Source organism: Myxocyprinus asiaticus, chromosome 34 (genome assembly GCF_019703515.2).
Source record: "Myxocyprinus asiaticus isolate MX2 ecotype Aquarium Trade chromosome 34, UBuf_Myxa_2, whole genome shotgun sequence".
NCBI classification, from domain to species: Eukaryota; Metazoa; Chordata; class Actinopteri; order Cypriniformes; family Catostomidae; genus Myxocyprinus; species Myxocyprinus asiaticus.
Genome location: NC_059377.1, coordinates 158,480 through 183,643, shown reverse-complemented (window position 1 = coordinate 183,643; position 25,164 = coordinate 158,480). Strand labels below are relative to the sequence as shown.

At 42.8% G+C, this 25,164-nt stretch overlaps 1 protein-coding gene across 3 annotated transcripts in view; it reads right to left on the bottom strand.

The window, feature by feature from the left end:
- Positions 1 to 25,164, bottom strand: part of LOC127425140 (vacuolar protein sorting-associated protein 52 homolog) — a 62,904-nt gene that overhangs the window by 30,395 nt on the left and 7,345 nt on the right. For all 3 annotated transcript variants that reach the window (XR_007894560.1, XR_007894561.1, XM_051670825.1), the window contains exons 10-13: positions 12,545 to 12,602; positions 12,218 to 12,351; positions 11,815 to 11,970; positions 6,162 to 6,280 (exon numbers count right to left, since the gene is read on the bottom strand). Coding sequence is in view for 1 of the 3 variants with exons in the window: in XM_051670825.1 (XP_051526785.1) it covers positions 6,162 to 6,280; positions 11,815 to 11,970; positions 12,218 to 12,351; positions 12,545 to 12,602 (467 nt within the window). In the remaining 2 variants the exon portion in view is untranslated. The remainder of the gene's footprint in view (positions 1 to 6,161; positions 6,281 to 11,814; positions 11,971 to 12,217; positions 12,352 to 12,544; positions 12,603 to 25,164) is intronic.

Genomic DNA, 25,164 nt, shown 5'->3' with positions numbered 1-25,164 from the left:
TGCTCCAAGCTCAAGAACGACAGCGCCGACTGTATGACAGGGGAACTCAGCTAAGGGAATTTGCACCGGGAGATAAAGTGCTTGTATTGCTTCCCACATCGAGCTCTAAAATACTCGCCAAGTGGCAAGGACCCTTTGAGGTCACACGACGAGTGGGAGATCTCGATTATGAGGTTAGACGAACCGATAGAGGGGACGCACGTCAAATATACCACCTCAATCTCCTAAAATTGTGGAGGGAGGTGGTTCCTGTGACGTTGGCTATGGTAGTTCCCGAGAAGGCGGAGCTCGGACCGGAGGTGAGTTCAAAACATAAACAGTTCACCCCGGTCACTTGTGGAGACCACCTCTCACCGAGCCAACTCGCGGAGGTTGCTAAGTTGCAACAGGAGTTTGCAGATGTGTTCTCCCCTCTACCGGGACGTACAAACCTCATCCATCACCATATCGAGACCGAGCCGGGGGTGGTGGTACGTAGCCGCCCCTACCGACTACCCGAACACAAAAAGAAAATTGTTCGGGAAGAATTGGATGCAATGCTTGATATGGGGGTAATAGAAGAATCCCACAGCGATTGGTCCAGCCCAGTTGTTCTAGTGCCTAAGAGCGACGGGTCTGTGCGATTCTGTGTGGATTATAGGAACGTCAACGCGGTGTCTAAATTTGATGCATATCCAATGCCTCACGTTGATGAGTTGCTCGATCGGTTGGGTACTGCTCGTTTTTATTCGACATTGGATTTGACGAAGGGTTATTGGCAGATCCCCTTGACACCAATTTCCCGTGAGAAAACCGCCTTCTCCACACCGTTTGGATTACACCAATTTGTGACACTTCCGTTCGGTTTGTTTGGAGCCCCGGCTACGTTTCAGCGTCTCATGGACCGAATCCTCAGACCGCATTCAGCTTACGCCGCTGCCTATTTAGACGACATCATCATTTATATCAATGATTGGCAGCGGCATATGCAACATCTGAGGGCGGTTCTGAGATCGCTGCGCCGAGCGAGACTCACAGCGAATCCGAAGAAGTGCGCGATTGGACGGGTGGAGGTATGGTATCTGGGGTTCCACTTGGGCCACGGGCAGGTGCGTCTCCAAATTGACAAGACAGCGGCGATTGCGACCTGCCCGAGACCCAAGACCAAAAAGGGGGTGAGACAGTTCCTGGGGCTGGCTGGCTATTATAGAAGGTTCGTGCCTAATTATTCGGACGTCACCAGCCCGCTGACTGATCTCACTAAAAAGGGAGCTCCAGATCCGGTCCAGTGGACGGAGCAGTGTCAACGGGCGTTCACACAAGTTAAAGCCGCACTTTGCAGGGGGCCGCTTTTACATTCACCTGACTTCTCTCTCCCTTTTGTTTTACAGACAGATGCTTCAGATAGGGGGCTGGGGGCTGTACTCTCGCAGGTGGTGGAGGGGGAGGAGCGCCCGGTGCTGTACATTAGCCGTAAGCTCTCGTTAAGGGAAACTACAGCACCGTGGAAAAGGAGTGTCTCGCCATCAAGTGGGCGGTCCTCGCTCTCCGATACTACCTGCTGGGGCGGGCCTTCACCCTCTGCTCGGATCACGCCCCACTCCAGTGGCTCCACTGCATGAAAGATACTAACGCCCGGATCACCCGTTGGTATCTGGCTCTTCAGCCGTTTAAGTTCAAGGTGGTCCACAGACCAGGGGCGCAGATGGCTGTCGCCGACTTCCTTTCCAGGAATGGGGGGGAGTGGTAGGCAGGCCGGATGCCGCCCCGGCCTGAGTCGGGCGGTGGGGATATGTGGCAGCGGGGGCATGGTCAAGCATCTCTCCGGAGAGAGAAAGCGGTAAGGGCGCTTACACCTGAGCTAAATTATGTTTAACACCTTTCTCTAATTTCAGTGAGCACGGGGAGAGCGGCATAAATAGAGCCACACCGCAAGTAGACGAGAGAGATTGTGATTGTGAAGCCAAGAGTCTGTTGTTGCAAAGTTGAGAGTTTATTTTGTGAAATAGCTTGTGGATTTTAGACTGAATTTTTGAACAGCGTAAAAGCCTTGAAAGACTGTGTTTGCTGCAGTGAGGAAAATAAACGCTTACCTGAACCAGGAAAAGCTGCTTCTCGCCTCCTCTTTACAATATATATATTTTTTTTTTCTTCTGTGAAAATTAAGTCATAATTTTAGCCTTTTGACAAAAATGTCCTTTAAATTTAGTCCGTATCTCATTATATCATGTTCATTCATTTTAGTCACGTTTACTCTGACTAAAATGGCATATAATTTTAGTCGACAAAAATAACATTTTAGTTGGCAATAATGTGCAAATTGACAAACATGTATCAAATTGTAACAAACCAAACCTAAAATATTTTGAAAACTATACATTACTTACAATTATTTAAATATACAGATGAGCCAAAACATTATGACCACTTGCCTAATATGCTGTTGGTCCTCAGTGTGCAAACAAAACCGCACCGACCCGCCGAGGCATGGACTCTACAAGATCCCTGAAGGTGTCCTGTGGTATCTGGCAGCAAAACATTAGCAGCAGATCCTTCAAGTCTTGTAAGTTGCGAGGTGGAGCAGCCATGGATCGGACTTGTTGGTCCAGCACATCCCACAGATGCTCAGTCAGATTCGGGGAATTTTGAGGCCAGGGCAACACCTTGAACTCTTCATCATTTTCCTCAAACCATTAATGAACAATGTGTGCAGTGTGGCATTATCCTGCTGAAAGAGGCCACTGCCATCAGGGAATACCATTGCCATGAAGGGCTGTACCTGGTCTGCAACGATGTTTAGGTAGGTGGCACGTGTCAAATTGACGTCCACATGAATGGCCAGACCCAGGGTTTCCTAGCAGAATATTGCCCAGAGTGTCACACTCCCTCCAAAGGCTTGTCGTCTTCCCACAGTGCATCTTGGTGCCATCACTTCCCCAGGTTAACGGCGCACACATACATGGCCGTCCATGTGATGTAAAAGAAAACGGGACTCATCGGACCAGGCAACCTTCTTCCACTGCTCCAAGGTCCAGTTCAGATGCTCACGTGGCCATTGTATGTGCTTTCGATGGTGGACAGGGGTCATCATGGGCACTCTAACTAGTCTGCAGCTAAGCAGCTCCATAAGCAGCAGGGTGCGATGCACTGTGCGAAGTGACACATTCCTCCCTTAAACATCATTCAAATTTTCTGCGACTTGTGCCACAGTAGACCTTCTGTTGGTTCGGACCAGACGGGATAGCCTTCATTGCCCTCGTGCATCGATGAGCCTTGGGCACCCAACACCCTGTCGCCAGTTTGTGGTTTGTCCCTCCTCGGACCACTGTTGGTAGGGACTCACCACTGCTGACCGGGAGCACCCCAAAAGCCTTGCTGTTTCAGAGATGCTCTGACCCAGTCTGGCCATAACAATTTGGCCCTTGTCAACGTCGCTCAGGTCTTTACTCCTGCCCATTTCTCCTGCATTCCACATATTGACTACGAGAACTGATCGTTCGCTTACCATCTAATCTACCCAGACCTTGGCATGTGGCCTTGTTAGGAGATGATCAACATTATTCGCTTTACCTGTGAGTGGTCATTATGTTTTGTCTCATCAGTGTATATATAAAACATATTAAAGGGGTCATGACATGAGGAATAAAATTTTCCTTGATCTTTTGACATATAGGAGGTCATTGTACTATAAAAACATACTGTATGTTTCAGAACTGAAACCTTCCTCCTTAATAGAAAAAGAGCATTTATTTAAACCAAGCTGCAAAAATGTCTCGTTTGGAATTCATGGAACTTGTGATGTCACAAGGACCAAACACATCTGCCTATGCAAAGCCTGTGTCTCCATCATTGCACCCTTGGCCCCGCCCACTGGTTCTCAGTCAGTCACACAGGTGAAGAGAAGAGAGATTGGGCCACAACAGACACTTCCATGTTAGACAGCATCAGTGATTATAATGGGTATTGCTTTTGATGCAACGCCACTCTCGCGTCCGGTGTAGACACGGTGTGAATGTTAACAGCTGTGCTTGAGATGAACAGTTTAATATATTTGGATGCAATGTGTTGGATGTGCATTTTGTGTAAACCCTGACATTTAGTTTTATAATGTTTTGGTGTTTATTCAGTTTCTTCCTATCGAGTTTCAAAAATGGTTCTATTCGAGGGGCTGCACGATGTTAGCTAATCAGAAAAATAGGCATTTACGTTTTAGTGAGGCGCTTAGGCCAAAACCGAGTGTTTCAGACAGAGAGCCAGAGACAGGGTGCAAAATGATCATTGTAGAGCTGAGGAGGGCGGGGCCGGGCTGGAATGAGACACACCCGGTCCCCAATCAGCCTGATGGGGCGCGCGAGGGATAAAGGTGGCCGGGGACGACAGTTCGAGAGAGACAGAATTGCAGGCAGCTGTGCTGTGTTTTTGGTTGTGGTTGGGTTAATAAATTATTATTTAAGTTGTCAAGCCGGTTCTCGCCTCCTCCTTTCCTCTAAACCCCCTTACACTGGTGCCGAAACCCGGGAAGGAGGAGGGATTCCCGTCGCAGAGTCCTCGACACTGCCGTCCACCCAGGGGAGCGCCGCTGCCGTCCGACGGGGGACGGAGTAGCCCGACTACCCGGACACGGGGAACGGCCGCCGTCCGCGAGGCGAGTGGGGACGGGACTCCCCGACCGCCTGGAGCGAGGGAGCCGCTGCCGGGGGCGGAGGAGTGCCCTGCCGTCCCCCGGGAACGCGGAGGGGTCGAGAGAAGACCGCCGTCCGCGGGGGGAGGAGGGAAGCGACTCCCCGACCACCTGGAGTGGTAGGGCCGCTGCCAGGGGCGGAGGAGAGTCCCCACGGGACGCCGGGAACGCGGAGGGGCGTTCTGTCCGCTGGGGGTCGGAGGTCTGACTCCGGTCCGCCCGGGGAGGAGCGGCTGCAGTCCGCCTGAGAGGGTGGAGTAGTGATCGAGGACCACGCGACGGCGCATCAGAGAACCGGTGAGTTTCTTTTTCTCTCTCTCCTCTCTCTCTCTCTGCCGCTCCGTGTTGGCCTTTCCCTCGCCATTTTGTGTTGTTGTTTTTTTTTTCCCCTCCTGTCTCCTCCCAGGTCGAGGAAGGCGGGGAGGACCCGCCGGCAGTCGGGGCATAAGGCACGCCCCCCCCCACCCGGAGAGGAAGGGTGGGGGGGGGGTGTACGTCATGCCGGGGGCTCCCCGGCCTGAGGCAACGCCGGGAGGAGTGTAGAGCTGAGGAAGGTGGGGCCGGGCTGGAATGAGACACACCCGGTCCCCAATCAGCCTGATGGGGCGCGCGAGGGATAAAGGCGGCCGGGGACGACAGTTCGAGAGAGAGAGAATTGCAGGCAGCTGTGCTGTGTTTTTGGTTGTGGTTGGGTTAATAAATTATTATTTAAGTTGTCAAGCCGGTTCTCGCCTCCTCCTTTCCTCTAAACCCCCTTACAATCATATATTACTAAATTATGAATGTTTTAATGTGAAAATGTTTTACTAACATTATCAGTAGAGCTCAGGGAAGATAATAAAACTATAAAAAAAAAAAAAAAAAACATGTATTTCATGACCCTTTTAAAAGGTTAATATATTTCATGTGTAAGATTAAACAACATGAGAAAACTCTCATATAGCATATAATAAATATACTTAAGTATTAGCTACTTTTTGCAAGTGACTGTTTAGAATATTGCGTTGTGTAGCGTGTTTTTAAGGACGCAAGTTACTCATTCTGACAAGCGTAACTTCAAGTTTACCTGTTCATTGGCTTCATTGTCTGTGAAGATGTAAATTGTAATATTATGTTTATTTTGTAGATATAACTGATTAATGTCACATAAATAGGACATGTTTGAGTGAGGTAACTAATCTGTTAGTAAAGTTAATTATACAGGTGTTTAGCTCTTGCAGCTCAAGCGGGGAAATCCCCATCATACTAGGACTGGATTATTTAAATCAATTATTTCTTAAAAAAAAAAAAAAAGAAAGAAAGAAAGAAAACAAACTTGTCCTCGTTATAGCTGACAAAATCAAAAAGCTCTGTCAACGAACATCTTCGTCAGTCATTTTGTCAACACGCAATAAACAAGATTTTGTTGCATGTCATTCTAGGACAGTTTTTAAGAAGTGTTTAGACTACAATGTTTTCAATATTTAGTTCAGTGTGTTTGAGTGATTGTGTAGCGACTCACTTGTCTAGAGCAGGTATATTCCTCTTGACCGTGATGGCTCTGAAGCGCAGACTGATGTGAATGCACAGAAACACAGCTATACCGTCATAACAGTCTGATAGATACGTTGACAGATTCTTCTACAGAGAGAGAGAGAGAAAAAACAGAAAAATGACATAGGACACTCTCTACAAAAACAGGTCATTTTAATCTCCCAGTATATATTTTAAGTATATATTTTTTTAAAGCATTAGGCAGTTTTTAGTTTGGAATCTATTAGAAATTGTGTTATAATACTGACACAATCTGTTGAACTGCATCATTTAAATTACTTAAATGTCAAAAAGGCTTAATTATTGAATAATTTCAATTAACAAAACGTAAGGTTTAGTTTTGTACCACATTTTAATGCGTAACCGTTACATGATTTTCCCCATTACAAAAAAATGGGACATTTATTCAAATTGTGACACCAAGTAGCATCGTTCAGACTCTCTACAGCAGAGAGGGAAGACAAGTAAGGGGCCGTTTACACGACAAAGTTTTCAACTAAAAACGGAAAACTTTTTATGCATTTTGACTGTTCGTTTACACGACAACAGCGTTTTGGGGCCTGAAAACGCAAACTTTTGAAAACAGGTTTCAAAGTGCACGTTTTTGAAAACTATGCCATTATCATCTCTGTGTAAACATACAAAAACGTTTTGATGTCATGCGCACGAGTACTTCAAAACAATGCGTGAGACATTCAAAATTACAATTGTGGACTACAGGACTGTGTTTGTGCTGCTCAAGATTTTGAGTTTATTGACGCTTCTCCAGCAAAGTAATTGTAGTAATATAGCAACCTCATCGTCCGTCCAGACAAAATTGCTTGATGCTTTCGCCATCTTCATTATTTGTATTCACCGCTCTATGAAAGGATGCTTACACAGGCACGTAGTGTTTCTTTACAAAGTGACATTGCCAACTACTGGCCTGGCATGCATAATACAGCATTTTTAGTCATTTTCGCAGATTCATGTGAATGGGGATCATTTTGACAACGTTGTCATCTGTACGCGAAACTTTTCAAAAACGCAAAGGAAAAACTTTTCAGTTTTTAGTACATCGTTCTCGTGTAAACGTACCCTAAATAATCATATTCCATTTTCTTAATTTTACACAAACTCTAGACTGCATTCATAATGCTCAACAAGCAACCCTGTTACCCAAGTTATTGTAAGAAAAACAATTATTTTTTAATTTAAATATAAGTTTATCAATAACTACAAACATTCTGTCTTAAATTAGCTAACCTCTACTGAGTTATTCTAAATTTTTAGACTAAATTTGCACCCTTGGTACCCAGTCATGAGTGGGTTTTTTTTTTTTTATAATCATTATTTAATTACTTAAAATATTTAATATTTATTGCTTCAAAATCACAAAAATCAGGGTTTTAAATGTTTCAGAGGTTCCATGTTTTGGTAATAAGCCATGGTTGCCTCTGGCTTAGACATTAAGGCAAGATTTTCTGTAAAGCTGCTTTGAAACGATGTGTATTGTAAAAAAGAAAAAAAAAGAAAAAGCGCTATACAAATAACAATCACATGACTTAACAGGGGTGCGAACCTCATTTAAAATCAATGTGAAAACAAAGAAAAAGATTAACAGTTTAAGGCCCTGGCTTGTACCGTACTCATGGAAGTGCTATATATATATATATATATATATATATATATATATATATATATATATATAACACACACACACACACACACACACACACACACAAACTCACCGGCCACTTTATTAGGAACACCTGTACATACTTATTGATGCAATTATCTAATCAACCAATCGTGTGGCAGCTGTGTAATGTATAAAATCATGCAGATACGGGTCACGAGCTTCAGTTAATGTTCACATAAACCATCAGAATGGGAAAAAAATTTGATCTCAGTGATTTGGACTATGGCATGATTGTTGGTGCCAGACAGGCTGTTTTTTTTTTTTGTTTGTTTGTTTTTTTTATTAACAATTTTTATTGATTCCATACAACAACTTAAATAAACATAACAGAAAATGTGGAATCAAATTATATAAAATTATAACCCTAGCAAAACTTCTAGCAAAAGTGGAGCCAATTCTGTAGCATAAGATCTAAAAAACTCAGCGGCAAAGCCATCTGGCCCCAGAGCCTTGCCTGTAGGCAAGGCCTTATTACCTTGCCAAGCTCCTCCAAGGTTATCTCAGAATCAAGATAATTTTTTTGCTCAGCCGTCAGTTTAGGCAGTTCTAATGGTTCCACAAAGTTTCTAATATCTTCATCAGTAGACAAAGACGTGGAACTATAGAGATCAAGATTTTAAAGCATTATTAATATCAATGGCTGAGGTAAATATTTCACCCCCAGCAGATATCACTGATGGAATGGTAGAAAAAGACTCTCTCTGTTTTATATATCTAGCCAGAGGTTTTCCTGCCTTGTCCCCCAACTCAAAGTATGACTTTGAATAGCCAAAACTCCACCTTCAGCGAAAAAATAGTATTATATCTGTATTTTAATCAGGTCAATTCTCTGAGACCATTAGACAACAATCAGCACTTCAGCTCTGCCTCTGCACTTTTAATATTCCCTTCCAATTTCATGAGTTCTTGTGCTTTGGATTTTATGGTGAATGCGGCATACTGTATGATCCGGCCCCTAAAAAATGCCTTAAGTGCCTCCCAAGCCGCGCCCACAGGGGATACTGAGGACCAGTTGGTCTCCATATAGACATTGATTTCAGCCTTTAACATTTGTTGGAAATCAGGATTTTGAGAGAGTCAATCTTATGGACTAATGAAAAAAAACGTATAGTCCCTCCCAGATGGGTTAAAAGTCTCCAAATATCTGTAAGACCAAGATTTTTACACATCATGTGAATTATCAATGTTGCTTTAGGGGGCTTGCACACTTTTGCTTCACTATGATCAAGGACTGAGTCCATCAAAATTCTCCTCCCAATATTATATCATGAGGGGTGCCAGCGGCTTGCAACATCCCTTCAAGATCTATAAAAAAGCCCTGATCATCAACATTAGGTGCATAAATATTAGCCAAAATAAGACTCTGTCCATGAATTTCAGCTAAAACAATAATGACTCTTCCTAATTTATCTTTAATCTGTTTGAGACATTTAAAATGTAGATGCTTATTTATCAGTGTAATGACTTCCCTGCTCTTACTTGAGCCAGCACTAAAGAAAACATGCCCATCCCATATCTTCCCAAATTTTTCAGCTTCCTGCGGGGAAAGATGCATTTCTTGAAGAAACACTATATCATATTTCTTACGCTTAAGAAGCGAAATAACCTTCCTTCTTTTTATGGGGTGCCCCAACCCATTCACATTCCATGTGGAGAGAGACAGTCCACTCATATTAACATTTGACATTTTGACATATAAGAAAATATAGATTGTGTCAAAAACAAAATTATAAAGACAACATTCCAACATTATTGCAACAATCAAACCTCGAACTTCCCCCAGAACCAAACAAACAGAAAAAAGAAAAACGTGCACATTAACCCTGCGCACGATAGCACCAACTGGCGTCCATCCCTCTAAACTTAAACAGTCCATGTATGCCTACGAGAACCCCCGCAACAGCTTTGCTGTCAGATTGCTCAAGTCCGGTGTTTCTATACAAATTTTGAGAGACAGAATTACACAGCAAAATATAATCTATAAAACAAACTCCAGCCAACAGGCGGAACCAGCACAAAAATAAAAAAAAAAAATGTTAAAAAATAAAAAAGCACTCAGTTCCCTCGAACAGTTAAATGAATGTTCAGTGAGCCGGTCCACTCCGCTGCAACGCGAGTACCACAAGATAACTTACTCACTCCATTGACTTTATGAAGGACATCGCTTGCTGTGAGCATGTGAATGTTTTACAGCCATCCTTAGCATCTATTCTCAATTTGGCCGGGAATAGCAGTACAAAAGCGACCTTCCGTTGATGTAAAAGTTTCTTGCATTCCTTGAATCGATCACGTTTCTCTCGTCGAATTGGCAAGTCTGGGAACAAGAAAATGCTGTGGTTTTTCCAAGAAAGCCTTCCTTTACTCCTCGCCTCACGTAACACAAGATCTTTAATCGGATGATCTCAGAAATTTGGCCAGAATTGATCGGGGCCTACCTCCCTCCGCAGCTCGCCAAAAAGGAACCCTGTGAGCTCGCTCGATTTCCAGCTTATGGCCTGTTGTGTCAAGCAGATTCGGAAAGAGCCCATCCAGGAATTTCACCATATCCTGACCCTCTTCGGCCTCAGGAATTCCGACAGTACGGACGTTATTCCGCCGGCTACAGTTCTCCATGTCCTCCAACTTCTCCCAGACACGCTCCAAATCCACCTTGGTCGCTAGCGGATTAGCAGATAATTCCCTCTCCGATGACTCCAGATAATCGATCCGTTTCTCGACATCCCCCACTCTTGTAACCACCTCAGAGAATTTTGTCTCCATGGCAGTGATCGATCAACGTATCACAGCAAGATCATCCAAGACAGCAATCAGCATTGCCGACATGTTCAACATCTCTCGCCGCATTTCCTGCAGTTCTCCGAATAAATTGACTCCCTGGCTTGGGGCCTGCTCAGCGGCATCAGCTTGAGCACGTAAGTGTCTTTTAATGTCTCCAGAGCCCGAGGATTTTTTTAATTCTTTGACATATTGTCCTCCTAGAACAGTTTTGGAATAGTGTGTAGTGAATCTCATCGGTTTATGTCTTTAAAAATGTTAAAACTAGCAAAGTGCGCAGAGCTCGCCGTTCACACGTCCGATCCTCGCATGGCGTCATGTGACTCCCCCCAAACGTGCTGGTTTGAGTATTTCTGTAACTCTGATCTCCTGGGATTTTCACACACAACAGTCTCTAGAATTTACTCCGAATTGTGCCAAAAACAAAAAACATCCAGTGAGCGGCAGTTCTGCCAGAAATGACTTGTTGATGAGAGAGGTCAACAGAGAATGGCCAGACTGGTTCGAGTTGACAGAAAGGCTACAGTAACTCAGATAACTGCTTTGTACAATTGTAGTGAGCAGAATAGCACCTCAGAATGCACAACATGTCGAACCTTGAGGCGGATGGGCTACAACAGCAGAAGACCATGTCGGGTTTCACTTCTGTCAGCCAAGAACAGAAAACGAGCTGCAGTGGGCACAGGCTCACCAAAACTGAAAAGTTAAAGACAACATAGGAAAACATAGCCTGGTCTGATGGATCTGGATTTCTGCTGAGGCACACAGATGATAAGCCCACTGCAGCCTCAGCTTTCTGTTCTTGGCTAACAGAAGTGGAACCCAACGTGGTCTTCTGCATGATTTTACGCATTGCACTGCTGCCACACGATTGGCTGATTAGATAAATGCATGAATAAGTAGGTGTACAGATGTACCTAATAAAGTGGTCAGTGAGTGCATATATACAGTATATATAATTTATCTGGCACTTCCCATGTGGATACCAGAGGATGTTTTCAAAAATAATGCCATAAATAATATTTATTTTTAAATAACCTTACACAAAGTGCAGTAACCATGTTGTTACTTTTGTTACATAGGGTTAACAAACTACACAATAAAACACTGTGGGACCAAGAAAATTCGGTGTATGCAAACACTCAGATAAAGATTTTGACTGTACCAGAAACAGGCTGAGGGTTTTTCCCATGATGGTGTTAAACAGATCCAATGCTGAGTTTCCAGCCACCATGAAGAAATCAGACAGGAAGAGGAATTCTCGACAGCCATTATCCAGCAGAGCATAGTGCTGACTGCGGAAGAGTGTTTCATATGGGTACTGACAGTCAGAGAGAAAGACAGTAAGACAGTGTATTATTTTTGCAATTCTGTTCGTTGGCACAAGTGTCGCAGAAATTACTTCAGCTTTAATACTTAAGGTGAGGGGTTTGTTCAAATCACTAACTGCAAGTATGAGTAACAGTACAGTGATGCTTGCTTTAACAAACACCACTGTTAAAGACAAAGAAATCAAATGAATGTTTCCCATGCTGCCTGTTTTTGCTTTGTTGTGCTGTGTGTCTCACTCTGCAGTCTCCTCTCTGAGCGGCGTGTGGAACAAGGATGGGCCCCTCCAGCTCTGCAGGACTCAATACCGCCCCCCTCTGACCAAGAGTGAAAATAGTGTTCCTGCTCTTCAGAGATGGCTTGGAGAAAAAACGTACGTTACTGTTAAAGAAACCAACCCCATTATCACAGTACATCTGAAAAAACAAAACAAATGACTTTGACATCAACCTTGAAAAAAAATAAAAAAAATAATTAACTGTCTTAAATTTCCTATTCATCCTGAATGAAGTTGATTGGCACACTAATTCTATGCGACTATGGTCACAAATGGCTTTGAAGGATATCTTTTTTGGCTGTGTCCTCCACCCCCATCAGATCATCCTTGTCTGCTACATCTTCATACTGACACAAAGAGAGAAAGAGAGAGAGAGAGAGCGAGAGAGAGCGAGAGAGAGAGAAAAGGAGAAATTGACATATATATTAAAAGGATCAAAACTATAAATTATGTTGTGAGACTCTCGCATAGTCAGACAACTGTATATCAGCATAAAGTTTGATATACTTTAAAAATTAAGTGGCTTTTCTGGCCAAGAACTGCACACTTACACAGGAAGAGACAATCTGACTGACATTAGACCATGGTTGGTTTTGTTTTGTAAATCTAAAATCTAATGTAACCCTGAGAATAAAGCATAATATACAGGTGTGCTCAAAGACATCTCGTTTTCTTGCTGCTCAAACAAAACTCTGACACTTGTGATTTTGGTGAGTAATTGCCATTTTTACATGCAATATGCTGCAGATGGTCCATAAATAGTGTGTAGGTTGTCCATCAGAGGCTGAGACTAGTGTTCCTCTCAGCAATAGAGCCCAACAGTCTGGTTCCGGAAGTCAAGTAATTTTTATTTGTATAGTGCTTTTCACAACATTCATCGTTTCAAAGTGCGCCAAAAGAGCTCTGCAGCGCCCACTCACATGATGCACGGTGAATGTCACAATTGAGTCCCTACCTACTCCCTTCACTGCCAGGGTGCTTTCACACTAGAACTTTTGGTGTGCACCGGGGGTCGAATGATGTCAAAGTTCGGTTCGTTTGGATAATGTGAACGCTGGTTTCCAAACCTGGGTGCGCACCTGTGAACAGCACCCAGGTCTGCTTGAGAAGGTGGTCTGGGGTACAGTTCATGTGAACTCTGATATGGTACGCTGCTGCTATGACCTCAATCGCACCAAATCGCGGAAGTGAACCACTTGTGATGATGTATATAATTTGCGTCTTTGCGGGCTCGCGATCGCAATTATTATGGTGTAATGCATTTTCCATACCTGCTTGTGTCCAAATAAATCTCCTTCAGGAGAGCAGCTCACATTTTTCACGTCTTGCAATGCATCCGCGGGCTCGAGGCAGACAAACTCTAAAAATGTTCACATCATTGCACATTCAATGAATCATTGGCAGACAAACACAAGTGTTCTTCTGTGCATGGCAAGTTTTTGTGGTAAATCCTTAACTCAGTTACGGCTTATTGAGCTGTTGTTGTTAGTTACAGTGGTAAACAGCTGCCGCTTGTACTCATGTTAATGAGGTAATCGGACCGTGGTTTGGACCCAAATAAAATTATGTGAACACATACAGTGCATCCAGAAAGTATTCACAGCGCTTCATTTTTCCACATTTTATTATGTTACAGCCTTATTCCAAAATGGATTAAATTCATTATTTTCCTCACAATTCTACAAACAATACCCCATAATGACAATGTGAAAGAAGTTTGCTTGAAATCTTTGAAAATTTATTAAAAATAAAAAATGAAAAAAATGACATGTACATAAGTATTCACAGCCTTTGCCATGACACTCAAAATTGAGCTCAGGTGCATCCTGTTTCCACTGATCATCCTTGAGATGTTTCTACAACTTGATTGGAGTCCACCTGTGGTAAATTCAGTTGATTGGACATGATTTGGAAAGGCACACACCTGTCTATATAAGGTCCCACAGTTAACAGTGCATGTCAGAGCACAAACCAAGCCATGAAGTCCAAGGAATTGTCTGTAGACCTCCGAGACAGGATTGTATCGAGGCACAGATCTGGGGAAGGGTACAGAAAATGTCTGCAGCATTGAAGGTCCCAATGAGCACAGTGGCCTCCATCATCCGTAAATGGAAGAAGTTTGGAAACACCCGGACTCTTCCTAGAGCTGGCCGCCCGGCCAAACTGAGCAATCGGGGGAGAAGGGCCTTAGTCAGGGAGGTGACCAAGAACCCGATGGTCACTCTGACAGAGCTCCAACGTTTCTCTGTGGAGAGAGGAGAACCTTCCAGAAGAACAACCATCTCAGCAGCACTCCACCAATCAGACCTGTATGGTAGAGTGGCCAGACGGAAGCCACTCCTCGGTAAAAGGCACATGACAGCCCACCTAGAGATTGCCAAAAGGCACCTGAAGGACTCTCAGACCATGAGAAACAAAATTCTCTGGTCTGATGAAACAAAGATTGAACTCTTTGGCCTGAATGGCAAGCATCATGTCTGGAGGAAACCAGGCACCGCTCATCACCTGGCCAATACCATCCCTACAGTGAAGAATGGTGGTGGCAGCATCATGCTGTGGGGATGTTTTTCAGCGGCAGGAACTGGGAGACTAGTCAGGATCGAGGGAAAGATGAATGAAGCAATGTACAGAGACATCCTTGATGAAAACCTGCTCCAGAGCACACTGGACCTCAGACTGGGGAGAATGTTAATCTTCCAACAGGACAACGACCCTAAGCACACAGCCAAGATAACAAAGGAGTGGCTATGGGACAACTCTGTGAATGTCCTTGAGTGGCCCAGCCAGAGCCCAGACTTGAACCCGACTGAACATCTCTGGAGAGATCTGAAAATGGTTGTGCACCGACACTCCCCATCCAACCTGATGGAGCTTGAGAGGTCCTGCAAAGAAGAATGGGAGAAACTGCCCAAAAATAGGTGTGCCAAGCTTGTAGCATCATACTCAAAAAGACTTGAGGCTGTAATTGGTGCCAAAGGTGCTTCAACAAAGTATTGAGCAAAGGCTGTGAATACTTATGTACAAGTGATTTTTTTTTTTCATTGTTTCTTTTTAATAAATTTGCAAAGATTTCAAACAAACTTCTTTCATGTTGTCATTATGGGGTATTGTTTGTAGAATTTTTAGGAAAATAATGAATATAATCAATTTTGGAAAAAGGCTGTAACATAACAAAATGTGGAAAAATGGAGCGCTGTGAATACTTTCCGGATGCACTGTACATGCGGGGGGAGGGGGAGGAAACGAACTTGGGTTCGGTCCAAGCAATCGAACAAAATGTGAAAGGACCCTTAAACTACTTTTATATTTGTCCATCTGAATATTTTGCAATAAAATTTAAATAAGATGTTTCTGTACTTGTAATCAACAATTTAAAATCAATAGTTTCTGAGATGATATTCTTCTCACCACAATTGTACAGTGCGGTTATCCGAGTAACCGTAGACTTTGTCAGTTTCAACCAGTCTGGCCATTCTCTGTTGATCTCTCTCATCAACAAGGCATTTCCATCTACAGAACTGCCGCTCACTGGATGTTTTTTGTTTTTGACACCAATCTGAGTAAATTCTAGAGACTGTTGTGTGTGAAAATCCCAGGAGATCAACAGTTACAGAAATACTCAAACCAGCACGTCTGGCACCAAATGCCTGAAGATACCATGTTCATCTGTACAAACAATAGTACGCAAGTATAAACTTCATGGAGCCATCATACCGCTCAGGAAGGAGACACATTCTGTCTCCTAGAGATGAACGTAGTTTCGTGTGAAAAGTGCAAATCAATCCCAGAACAACAGCAAAGTACCTTGTGAAGATGCTGGGGGAAACAGGTAGATAAGTATCTATATCCACAGTAAAACGAGTCCTATATCAACATGACCTGAAAGGATGCTCAGCAAGAAAGAAGCCACTGCTCCAAGACCGCCATAAAAAAGCCAGACTACAGCTTCCAAGTGCACATGGGGACAAAGATCTTACTTTTGAAGAAATGTCCTCTGGTCTAATGAAACAAAAATTTAACTGTTTGGCCATAATGACCATCGTTATGTTTGGAGGAAAAAGGGTGAGGCTTGCAAGCCGAAGAACACCATCCCAACCGTGAAGCATGGGGGTGGAGGCATCATGTTGTGGGGTGCTTTGCTGCAGGATGGACTGGTGCACTTCACAAAATAGATGGCATCATGAGGAAGGAAAATTAGGTGGATGTATTGAAGCAACATCTCAAGACATCAGCCAGGAAGTTAAAGCTTGGTCGCAAATGGGTCTTTCAAATGGACAATGACCCCAAGCATACCTCCAAAATTGTGGCAAAATGGCTTAAGGACAACAAAGTCAAGGTATTGGAGAGGCCATCACAAAGCCCTGACCTCAATCCTATAGAAAATTTGTGGGCAGAACTGAAAAAAACGTGTGCGAGCAAGGAACCCGACTCAGTTACACCAGTTCTGTATGGAGGAATGGGCCAAAATTCCAGCAACTTATTGTGAGAAGCTTGTGGAAGGCTACCCAAAACGTTTGACCCAAGATAAACAATTTAACAGCAATGCTACCAAATACTAACAAAGTGTATGTAACTGGGAATGTGATGAAAGAAATAAAAGCTGAAATAAATCATTCTCTCTACTATTATTCTGACATTTCACATTCTTTTTTCTTATCTTTTTTTTAACATTTTTTATTGATTCATACAGTAAATAAAGAAAAGCAAAATGTATATACATAGAATCAACATTTAACCCCCACTATTACCCCTGCCAATCCCCAACCCTGCCCTGACCCTCAACAAACATTCCTGTGGTCACACGAGTATATACACACACAAAAAAAGCAAACAACCAACCAAACAAACAAATTATATATATATATATATATATATATAAGCACACACATTTTTACCTATACCTCTCTCTCCACTGCCCCTCCCCAAGAGCCCTCCAAAAACTCCAAATAGTTGCCCCATTTCCCAAAAAACGTTCCCAAAAAAGTTACCCAGTTTTCTAATTGACACTTCCTCAAAAGCCACCACCCTCCCCATCTCCATGCACCACTCCTGAAATGGGGGCACTCCAGCCGACCTCCATCCCCTTAAAATAATTTGTCTGGTGATCATTACACTGGTCAGAACCCAATTTTTTGTGTTTATTCCCCACATCGATAAACGCCCCATCGCCCAACACACAGAGTCTGGGGCAAAACGAGATCCGAGTGCCCAATACGTCACACATAAAACTCTGAACTTCAACCAAAATTTTTGTATGTTTCGAGTAAAATATTTCAAGTATGACTGTCTTGCCCTGAATAGCCAAAACTCCACCTTCCGTGACAAAATAGTATTATATCTGTATTTCAAACGGGTCAATTCTCTGAGGCCATCAGACGACATTCGGCGCTTCAGCTCTGCCTCGGCACTTTTAATTTTCCCTTCCAGCTCCACGCGTTCTCGTGCTTTGGATTTTTTGATGAATGAGGCATACTGTATGATCCGGCCCCTAAGAACCGCCTTAAGTGCCTCCCAAGCCAAGCCCACAGTGGATACTGAGGACCAGTTGGTCTCCATAAATACATTGATTTCAGCCTTTAACATTTGTTGGAATTCAGGATTTTGCAAAAGGGATACATTAAAGCGGCAGCTATATGATTTCCTTTTCTCCATATGTGGCAGCACCTCTAAACTCACCAGGGCGTGATCTGAGACTAAAATGTTTCCAATTGAGCAAATCAACAACAGATGAAATGAGGGACTTAGATATCAAACAAAATGGAAAAAAAAATTATAGTCCCTACCAGATGGGTTCAAAAGTCTCCAAATATCTGTAAGACCAAGATTATTACACATCCTATGAAGCATCAATGTTGCTCTAGGGGGCTTGCACACTTTTGCTTCACTATGATCAAGGACTGAGTCCATCAAAAGATTAAAGTCCCAATATTATATCACAAGGGGTGCCAGCGGCTTGCAGCATCCCTTCCAGATCTATAAAAAAGCCCTGATCATCAACGTTAGGTATGTAAATATTAGCCAAAATAAGACTTTGCCCATGAATTTCTGCTAAAACATTAATGACTCTTCCTAATTTATCTTTAATCTGTTTGAGACATTTGAAATGTAGATGCTTATTTATCAGTGTAATGACTCCCCTGCTCTTACTTGAGCCAGCACTAAAGAAAACATGCCCACCCCATATCTTCCAAAATTTTTCAGCTTCCAGCGGGGAAAGATGCAATTTCTAAAGAAACACTATATCATATTTCTTACGCTTAAGAAGAGAAATAACCTTCCTTCTTTTTATGGGGTGTCCCAACCCATTCACATTCTACGTGTAGAGAGGCAATCCACTCATATTAACATTCGACATTTTGACATGAGAAAAAATAGATTGTGTCAAAAGCAAAATTATAAAGACCACATTCCAACATTAGTGCAACAATCAAACCCTGAACTTCACCCAGAACCAAACAAACAGAAAAAAGAAAAATGTGCGCATTAACCCAGCGCACGACAGCGCCAACTGGCGTCCATCCCTCTAAACTCAAACAGTCCATGCACGCCTACGAGAGCCCCCGCGACAACTTTGCCGTTGGATTTCTCAAGTCCGGTGTTTCTATATACATTTTGTGAGACAGAGTTACACAACAACAGATAATCTATAAAACAAACTCCAGCCAATAGGAGGAATAAACACAAAGAATGTGTAGATTCATCCACATAACTGTCCCAAAGGTGTGTTATTCTACAAAACAAACTCTAGCTGCTAGGCGGAACCAGTACATTCCTTAAAATTGATGTAAGAGTTTCTTGCATTCCTTGAATCGATCACGTTTCTCTCTTGTCGAATTCACAAAGTCTGGGAACAAGAAAATGCTGTGGTTCTTCCAAAAAACGAGACCTTTATCGGACTATCTCAGAAATTTGGCCAGAATTGATCGTGGCCTGTCACCCTCAGCAGATCGCCGAGCCAGAACCCTGGAAGCTCGCTCGATTTCCAGCTTATGGCCTGTTATTTCAAGCAGATTCGGAAAAAGACCATCCAGGAATTTCATCATATCCTTACCCTCTTAGGCTTCAGAAATTCCGACAATTTGGACGTTATTCCGCCGGTTACAGTTCTCCATGTCCTCCAATTTCTCACAGATGTGCTCCAAATCCACCTTGGTCACTAGCGGATTAGCAGCTAGTTCCCTCTCCGATGATTCCAGATAATCGATCCATTTCTTGACATCCCCCATCCCTTGTGACCACCTCAGTGAATTTCGTCTCAATAGCAGTGATCAATCGACGTATTACAGCAAGATTGCTGACAAGTTCAACATTTCTCACCGAATTTCCTGCATTTCCCAGACCAAACAGAGTCCCAGGCTTGCGGCCTTCTCAGGGTTATCAGCTTGAGCACGTAAGAGTCTTTTAATGTCTCCAGAGTGTGAGGTTTTTGAATTCTTTGACATATTGTCCTCCTAGAACTGTTATGGAACAGAGTGTATCAAATCTCACCGGTTTATATCATTAAAAGTGTTAAAACTAGCAAAGTGTGCAGAGCTCGCCATTCACACATCCAAACCTCGCATGGTGTCACGTGATCTCCCGACATTTCACATTCTTAAAATAAAGTAGCAATCCTAACTGACCTAAGACAGGGAATGTTTTCTACGATTAACTGTCAGGAATTGTGAAAAACTGAGTTTAAATGTATTTGGCTAAGGTGTATGAAAACTTCTGACTTCAACTCAATACAATTCAAGTCAGAAGTTTATGTATGTAGGACATGTGAAGCGTCTATTTCAGCTAGAGAATGATGTACTTATCCTCTTGTTTAGTTGTACATCTGGCCTTCCACATCTCTTTCTGTCCTTGTTAGAGCCAGTTGTCCTTTGTCTTTGAAGACTGTAGTGTACACCTTTGTATGAAATCTTCAGTTTTTTGGCAATTTCAAGCATTGTATAGCCTTCATTCCTCAAAACAATGATTGACTACAAGAGGTCACGTGATGCCATGCGAGAAGCAGACGTGTGAGCGACTAGCTCTGCGCACTTTGCTAGTTTTTAATTATTTTCATGTTTAATCCGGTGAGATTCGATACACCCAGTTACATATTTGCTCTTTGAGGTAAACATGGTAAAGAAGTCAAAATCCTCAGACTCTGGAGACATTAAAAGACACTTACATGTTCAAGCTGAGGCGTCTGACGGGCCTGCGAGCCGGGGACTCGATTTGGAAAGTGCGACGGGAGAAGATATTCAGCGTCAACTGTCCAACATCTCGGTGATGCTGACGAAGGTTGTTGCTGATTTGGAGGATCTCGCTGTAATACATCGATCTATTACGGCAATGGAAACAAAATTCTCTGAGTTGGTCACAAGAGTCGCAGATGTTGAGAAACGAATCGATTATTTGGAGTCGTCGGAAAGGGAATAATCTGCTAATCCGCCCGCGTCCAAAACAGACTTGGAAAATATTTTGGAAAAATTGGAAGATCTTGAAAATAGGAATCGAAGGAACAATATACGAATTGTTGGAATTCCTGAGCATGAAGAGGGCAGAGATTTGGTGAAATTCCTGGACAAGCTCTTCTCGAGTCTGCTCGACATAACAGGCCATAAACTGCTCGCAGATCTGCTGAGGGAGACAGGCCCCGATCAATTCTGGCCAAATTTCTGAGATCATCCGATAAAGATCTCGTGTTGCGCCAGGCGAGGAGCAAAGGAAAGCGTTCTTGGAAGAATCACAATATTTTCTTGTTCCCGGACTTTGTGAATTCGACAAGAGAGAAACGTGATCGGTTCAAGGAATGCCAGAAACTCTTACATCAACGGAAGATCGCTTTTGCACTGATGTTTCCAGCCAAACTGAGGATAGATACCAAAGGCAATGGCTTGTATAGGAACTATGGGTGAGTAAACCATTGCATGTTACTTATGTGAGTGGACTGACTCGCTGTACATAACTCGACTGCCTAAGGAAGCTGGGCGCCATTTTTGTTTCTTTCTGCGTTGGCTCCGCCTAGCGGCTGGAGTTTGTTTTTTGGAATGACACTTCATTCAAGAAACTTTTGCATTGACGGAAGATCGCTTTTACACTGACGTCCCCGGCCAGACTGAGAATTGACACTATAGAAGACCACAAAATATCCACATGCCCACACAAAGGATGTCTTTTATAAAGCTGACGGACTGAGTAAGTCATGATGTCTTTTTTTTTTTTTTTATGCGGCCTCCGAGTGAATTTGACTCTTGATCATCCGAGGAACCGGGATGTCTATTTTGTTTCTTTTTGTGCTAGTTCTGCTTAGTGGCTGGAGTTTGTTTTGTGGAATAACACTACTTCGGGACAGTTATGGATGAATCTGTTCATTCTTTGTAATTATGCCTCCTGTTGGCTGGAGTCTGTTTTTGTGGAGTATTTTCGCAGGACATTGGAATGATTACATCATCTACTGCACTCATAACAGCTGGTTCACTGAACACTTGAAACACTCGTTTGTCTGTCTAAGGAAACTGAACGGCTTTATATCAGCTGGAATTTGTTTTGTGGAGGAACACACCTTCAAGACAGTTCTGTGAATGAATCTACACATTCTTTCTGTTTATTTTCTGTTAGGTACTTTTGCCTCACAAAATCTCTATAGAAGCACCGGACTTGAGCAATCCGATGGCAAAGTTGTCGCGGGGGTTCTCGTATGCGTACATGGACCTTCTGAGTTTAGAGGGATGAACGCCGGTTGGCGCTGTCGTGCGCGGGGTTAATGCGCACGCTTTTCTTTTTTCTGTTTGTTTTGTTCTGGGGATAGTTCGGGGTTTGACTGTTGCATTAATGTTGAAATGTGGTCTTTGTAATCTTGTTTTTGATAAGTTATTTTTTCTATTATATCAAATGTCAAATGTAATATGAGTGGGATATCTTTCTCCATGTGGAATGTGAATGGGTTGGGGCACCCCATAAAAAGAAGGAAGGTTATTTATTTTCTTAAACGTAAGAAATATGATATAGTGTTTCTTCAAAAATGCATCTTTCCCAACAGGAAGCTGAAAAATGTGGGAAGATATGGGGTGGACATGTTTTTTTTAGTGCTGGCTCAAGTAAGAGCGGGGAGTCATTATATTGATAAATAAACATCTACAATTCAAATGCCTCAAACAGATTAAAGATCAATCAGGAAGTCATTGTTGTTCTAGCAGAAATTCAGGGACAAAGGTTGATTTTGGCTAATATTTACGCACCTAACGCTGATGATCAGGGCTTTTTTATAGATCTTGAAGGGATGTTGCAAGCCGCTGGCACCCCTCGTGATATAATTTTGGGAAGAGACTTTAATCTTTTGATGGACTCAGTCCTTGATCATAGTGAAGCAAAAGTGTGTAAGCCCCCTAGACCAACAGTGACACTTCACAGGATGTGTAAAAATCTTGGTCTTGCAGATGTTTGGTGACTTTTGAACCCATCTGGTAGAGACTATAATTTTTTTTTCCATCAGTCCATAAGATTTATTCTAGAATAGATTTATTTATTTTTTTTTTTTTTTACAGACAAGGCTCCGGGGCCAGATGGCTGTGCCGCTGAGTTTTTTAGATCTTATGCTACAGAACTGGCTCCACTTTTGCTAGAAGTTTATATGGAATCATTAAAGAATGGAAAGCTTCTGCCAACCATGACGCAAGCCCGGATCAGTCTGATTCTTAAAAAGGACAAAGATCCAAGCAAGTGTAAGAGTTACCGTCCAATTTCCCTGATCCAGCTAGATGTAAAAATTTTGGCTAAAATTTTGGCTAACCGATTATGTAAAGTTATGACATCTCTTATACATATAGATCAGGTGGGGTTTATTTGGGGCCGTAGCTCTTCTGATAACATTAGGCGTTTCATCAATATCATGTGGTCAGTGGCGAATGATCAGACTCCGGTCGCTGCCATCTCACTCGACGCCGAAAAGGCATTTGATATGGTAGAATGGGATTATCTTTTTAAGATTTGGGAAATGTATGGGTTCGGGAGTACTTTACAGAATTTACTTTATAGATACCCGGTAGTGGCGGTACAAACAAATGGATTAATTTCAGATTATTTTACGCTGAATAGGGGCACCCGGCAAGGTTGCCCTCTTTCCCCATTATTGTTCTGTCTTGCCCTGGAACCATTAGCAGTCACGATTAGAAAGGAGGATCATTTTCCAGGGGTGGTGGCGGGAGGCATGGCGCATAAGCTTCTGCTTTATGCAGATTATATTTTATTATTCGTCTGTGACACTACTAAATCTATGCCTTGCCTCTATAGATTTCTTTTTCCAAATTATCAGGATACAAAGTCAACTGGTCTAAATCCGAAGCTTTGGCTCTGACAGCATATTGTCCAGTAACGGCCTTCCAGCCAGGCACCTTCCAGTGGCCCAAACAGGGCATTAAGTATTTGGGTATTTTATTCCCAACAAATTTGTCTGATTTAGTTAGAGTTAATTTTGACCCTTTAATAAAAAAGGATTTCGAGCGATGTAGACAGGTGGGCTTCATTACATTTATCGATGATTGGGAAGGTTAATGTTATTAAAATGAACTTTATTCCAAAATTTAACTACCTGCCACAGTCTCTCCCGGTAGATGTCCCCCTCTCATATTTCAAGCAATTTGAGAGCATAGTGAAGTCTTTTATTTGGAGTGGCAAACACCCCAGATTACATTTTAGTAAGCTACATAGGCTGACTGACCAAGATTTTGTTTTATTATTACGCGTTCGGTCTCAGACATTTGGCTCATTGGTCGCTTTCACCTGAAAGAGCCCCTTCCTGGTTCTGCATTGAACAAGAGGTTCTTGCCCCTATTTCGCCATTGCAAAGCCTTTCTGCCAATCTAACCAGAGAAGTTAAATCACACCCCATTATTTCACATTTGCACTCAGTATGGACAAAAGTGTCCAGAGTGTTTAATTCAGATATTTACCTAAATGTTGCCGAGCCTATGGCTAAACCCCAAACTATGCATTAATAAGTCCCCTTTTTGTTGGTCAGAGTGGATTGCGAGGGGGGTTAATACACTCGGTGATATTTATGAGAGTGGTGTGATGAGATCCTTTGAAAATTTGGTTCAATATTTTGGGATCCCCAGATCTCAGTTTTTTTGGTATCTTCAGCTACGCCACTTGCTCTGTACTATTTTTTGGGAAGAGCATACACCCTCCTCAAGCAGCAGATACTTTAAGAGAGGTGACTTCTGCTTTTGGAAAAGGTCATGAGGCATCAGTGTATTACTCCCTGCTAATTCAGAGTCTGAGGGATGGAGTCTCAACTGTTCTCAAGAGATTATGGGAGAAAGATTTAAACTTAGAATTGGAGGAGTGAGAATGGGCTAGGATTTTTAAAAACATAAAAACTGCATCTAGAGATGCAAGGGTGCGCCTTATACAATTCAAGATTTTACATCGGTTCTATTGGACCCCCTCTAAATTGTATAGGCTTGGTCCTTAAGACACACCCAGCTGCTGGCGATGCCAATCGGCGGACAGAGATATAAACCATGTCTTTGGGGGTGTGTTGAAATTCAAAAGTTTTGGTTAAAGGTGCAGAGTTTGGTGTGCGATGTGTTAGGCATTCAGGTATCATTCTGCCCCAGACTCTGTATCTTGGGTGATGGGGCAGTCATTGACATTGAAAGTAGACACATAAAGAGTTGGGTCTTAACCAGTGTCATGATTGCCAGGCAGATCATTTTGAGGGGCTGGAGGTTGGCTGGAGTGCCCTCTTTTCAGGAGTGGTGCTCAGAGATGGTAAGGGTGGCGGCCTTTGAGGAAATTACATTCAGAGGAACGGGGAGGTATAAAGTGTTCATGGAGAAATGGGGCGGTATTTGTCATTTGTTGATGTGTGATTACTGTTGTTGTGTTTATCGGTTTATTTATTTATTTTATTTTTTTGTGCATGTGTGTGTCTAT